The sequence below is a fragment of the Sinocyclocheilus anshuiensis genome, unplaced genomic scaffold (genome assembly GCF_001515605.1).
Source record: "Sinocyclocheilus anshuiensis isolate Anshui unplaced genomic scaffold, SAMN03320099.WGS_v1.1 scaffold103, whole genome shotgun sequence".
Classification (NCBI taxonomy): domain Eukaryota; kingdom Metazoa; phylum Chordata; class Actinopteri; order Cypriniformes; family Cyprinidae; genus Sinocyclocheilus; species Sinocyclocheilus anshuiensis.
In genome coordinates, this window is record NW_015548201.1 from 7060 (window position 1) to 11462 (window position 4403).

Sequence of the window (4403 nt, forward strand, 5' to 3'; positions counted from 1 at the left end):
GCTAGCTTGGTGACCGAGGAGAGCTTCTTGATGAGCGATGGCCGATCTGACAAACTCCTTACCCGCTGGATCCATCTTGGTCAGTCCGTACTGTCAGAAACAAGACCGGGATCCAACTGCAGGTGAAAACAAATTCCAAGTTTATTGAAACTGGGATAACAAAAAGTCAATAAATCAGCCGGATGGCAAAACCCCAGCAAAAAGTCAGTTCAGGTCAGCGCGGAGGTTAGACCAGCCGCGGTCGAGCCCGCGGGGAAGAGAGGCGGCGAACCGGCAATAGAATGCCGCCGATGAATTCCAGGGGTGGTATCGAGCGTAGACCCCACCAAAATCGTGACACTGATGTCACATGGACTATTTTGACGATGTCCTTGCTATCTTTCTGGGCCATAATTGCGTTGCTGTCTATGCAGGGTCAGAAAGCTCTCAGATTTCATCAAAAATATTTGTGTTCCGAAGATGAATGAAGGTCTTATGGGTTTGGAATGACATGGGAGGGAGTAATTAATGACAGAATTTTCATTTTTGGGTGAACTATCCCTTTAAGGTTTTTTTGCATCGCTCTGAAGTTTGATTATGAAGTATTTCTATCATGGTGAGCTTTTTTTTTCTTTTGTGTTTATGTATTTTGAATTGAAACAGGAAGTTGAGCTGGTCTTTTAAAAAAAAAAAAAAGTGAAAGCCTTTAGTTTTACTCTGTTTAAACGTGTAGGAGAAATGTTTAATGTTTTGAAAGAAGTCTATTATGCCAAGGTTGCAATTACTTGACCAGAAATATAGTAAAAACAGTAATATATTGTATAGTATTGTAACAAAATAAACCGTTTTAAATCTTTTTTTCCTTTTAATATAAAGTTTTATTTATTCCTGTGATGGCTAAGTTGAATTTTCAGTAGTCATTACTCCAGTCTTCATTGTCAAATCATTCTAATATGCTGATTTGCTGCACATTAAACATTTCTATGTATTATCACTATTGTTCTGCTTAATATTTTTGTGGAAATAGAAAGTTCAACAAAGTTCAATTGAATAGCATTTATTTGAAATAGAATCTTTTGTAACATTAATTATACCAAAGATGTTGCTGAATATGAGTAATAATTTCTTACTGACACCATAACTATGGCAAAACCATGATTTGCTGCTTGCTATTACTAGTTTGTGACAGGAAGTATTATACATTAGTTTTTTTCTTTATGGTTAAAACTCTCAATAGAGGACAATAAGCACATTTAATTTCCTGATTTCTGACCAGTCTATAGAGGCAGCATTAAATGGTAATATAAAACTTGAAATGTTTTAATATATTAAAATGTTAATGTACACACACATATATATATATATATATATATATATATAAATATATTTTATTATTTTTTTCAGCACTTTAAATTAATTTTATGTTAAAATATATATATATATATATATATATATATATATATATTTTATTATTTTTTTCAGCACTTTAAATTAATTTTATGTTAAATAATAGAATAACTCTCCCATTATTGGCTATTTGGTCAGCTCAGGATTTTATTCAAGCTGAATCATAACTGAAGCTGCACTATATGCATTTTTCAGGCCGCTGGGAGTGTCCGTGGCATCAGTGTAATGAGTGCGGAAGGGAGGCAGCATCCTACTGCGAGATGTGTCCCAACTCCTACTGCAAACAGCACCGCGAGGGAATGCTGTTCATATCCAAACTGGACGGCAAGCTGTCCTGCAGCGAACACGACCCGTGCGGCCCCGATCCTCTGGAACCGGGTGAAATTCGAGAGTACGTGCCCGGTACACCTATCCTACCCCCTCTGCCCAATATGTCAGTGTCAGGCAGAATACCTCTGCCTGCCCTACCGCTTGCTGCTCCGCTCTTCATTCCCGCCCCCAACAGACCCGTGTTCCAAGCCCAAAGACACCCGTATGCAGACGAGGTGGTGGACAACGTGGTTTTGCCACCCTCTTCTCTTTCTAAGGACATCAAGGAGGAAGATATGAGTGATGAAGGTGAGGTGGTGGAAGGGGTGATCGGGGATGAAGGAGAAGAAGTAGGCCTTGAGGTTGTGGATGATGATGAAGAAATGGACTACGGAGGGATAGGATTCGAGGATGAGGAGGAAGAAAAGGTGGACCGTGGCGAGGACTGGGGAGATGAATTTGTGGATGATGACTTCGAAGACACTGAGGATTTAGGGGAAGTGGAGGAGGAAGACCAGGAATCATCATATGATGAGTTTGTCGAAGGAGAAAAGTGAGCTCTCCTGCATTTTTGCTTGACGTCTATCTCTCGCACAAAAACTCTCGCTCTGATGGGCACAGCCAGGTGACCTGTAGGGAAAGTCAACTGCCATTTTTCCGGTCGGTGCTCAGCTGAATGCAAAACAACTTTTGAGAATGATGGACATGTGCAACATTCTTAAGTTGATGACTGTATCAGCTTGCCTTCTCAACCCAAGTCCTCTTTGAAAAGTCCATAAAGAGGGTTGGACCTGGTGCTGTGGGACTGTGATTTTTTTTTCAGTCCTTTTGTTGGTATATAATTAGTGTCTGGTGCTCTTTTGTGCTTTTTTTTTTTTATTTTCCTCCTCAACGTGTTTACATTCTCTGATCTAAACCGAAAGATGACCTCACGGAGAGTTAAAATGGGGCACCACAAACCATACAGTTGTGTCTTACTTACGAACTCTGCATAGATTTTAATTACGCTTCATTGACAGAGGAAAGAGAACGCAACAAAGCAGCAGATAACTAATGTTCAGTCCCTTCACCGGGTGATTGCAATGACATAGCCACATCATTAGGCCAAAAATAGCTTAAAGCTCCACGGGTCACGGTACTTGAAATGATTTCTTCAGGTCTGTCTGTTAGTATCACAGAGTGGTTACATGAAAATGAATAAAAGGAGTCCTCGTACATATTTTTCAGCTGATTTGTGAAAAAAAAAAAAAAAAGAGTGCTACTATCAAAAAGGACAAGAAAGTATGACATTCCCAGCATCATCCTGCTTGATTTCAAACATGCTCTTTTTTTGTTGCATTTGTGTTTGTCATTTTACTTCACTTCTATGTCAAGGCAATATGTCAAGACTAAAGAAACTTAGTAGTTTTAAGGTTTTGTAAAGTCTAGCTGCTTGGCTACATGCTTGTGGCCTTTAATTTAGCAACATTATGATTTATGATCCTATATTAAAATTTCTCTCACCATCACTTGAATCTCAAAAATTATGAAAGCACCTATTGTTTGCAACATCATTGTGCATCAGGTAAAATTCCTGATTGAAAAACTGCCTCATGTAATGAAGTAATGTTCATATTCACAGAACCTGTTTGGAATCTGTTTCCATCACTGATATTGTACAATATGTTTTCAATGCCTTTAGACCTTACACTCATTATTTCTGGTTCTGTGACTCTTTGCAACCTAATCATGTGGATGCTTTTTCTAAAAAAGCTTTTTTTTTCTTTATCATCATCATCATCAACCTTTGTACTTTCTTTTCTTAGCTCTATTACTTTTAAAGTTATACTTTTTGTCTCTTTGTATTTATGGTCTTTGTATAATCTTTCTCACTCGTTCTTGTGTTCCTTCACTCTAAAAAAAATGCTGGGTTAAAAAGGGACAAACCCAGCGGTTGGGTTATTTTGACCCAGAGGTTGGGTTGCTTTGACCCAGCGGTTGGGTCAAAACAACCCAACTGCTGGGTTCATCCCTTTTTAACCCAGCACTGGGTTATATTTAACCCAGTATTTTTTAGTGTTGTTTCTTGTATTTGTTAAATCTGCTGCTGTGTTTCATCGCTATGGCCCCTTGATACCATGAACGACGAAATGTAGATGACAGTTTCCTGAGGACATTTGGGCAAAAGGTTTTCTGCCATGTTAGAGACACATGATTTTGTACTGTAACTTGTGCATAAATATTATAAGTAAAATTTTACAATAGACAGCAGTTTCTTGTTTTGTTTTTTTTTAAATCAAATGTCCTTACAAGTTGTATGTAGATCAAACCAGATATAGTACTTCATAAATGCTGAGCTTTTAAAAAGAAAATGCACAACAATAATTGCTGACAATTAATGTTTCCTTGATCAAATAATTACACAATCAAGAGAGCATTACATATTTGTATACTAATGCTATCTTTCTTAGACATTTTCCTTGTTTTTAACACGACGTGTTATTGAAGACCAGCATGTTATAGTTATAAAAAACTGTTATACGTTACAATATAGTAGTAGTAATACAATATAGCTACAAAAACACAATTATAAAGCAAAAAAAGAAAGAAAGAACAGTTCCTTAAATTTATTCCTGAGACCTGCTCATTTAAATAAAAATACGAAAGAGACTATCTTTAAATGCCTGTGGTAGGTATCACCACCCCCCCCCACTCTTTTATAAAAAAAC

General features: G+C 37.4%; 1 protein-coding gene across 1 annotated transcript in view; it reads left to right on the forward strand.

Annotated features, from left to right (window-relative positions):
• The window catches only part of LOC107653300 (histone-lysine N-methyltransferase, H3 lysine-36 and H4 lysine-20 specific-like), a gene marked incomplete at its 5' end in the record, with an annotated part of 9627 nt that extends 6083 nt beyond the window's left edge, over nt 1-3544 (forward strand). Inside the window, one exon of the mRNA XM_016439978.1 lies at nt 1582-3544. Coding sequence (XP_016295464.1) covers nt 1582-2252 — 671 coding nt within the window. The remainder of the gene's footprint in view (nt 1-1581) is intronic.
• Nucleotides 3545-4403: the final 859 nt, after the last annotated feature.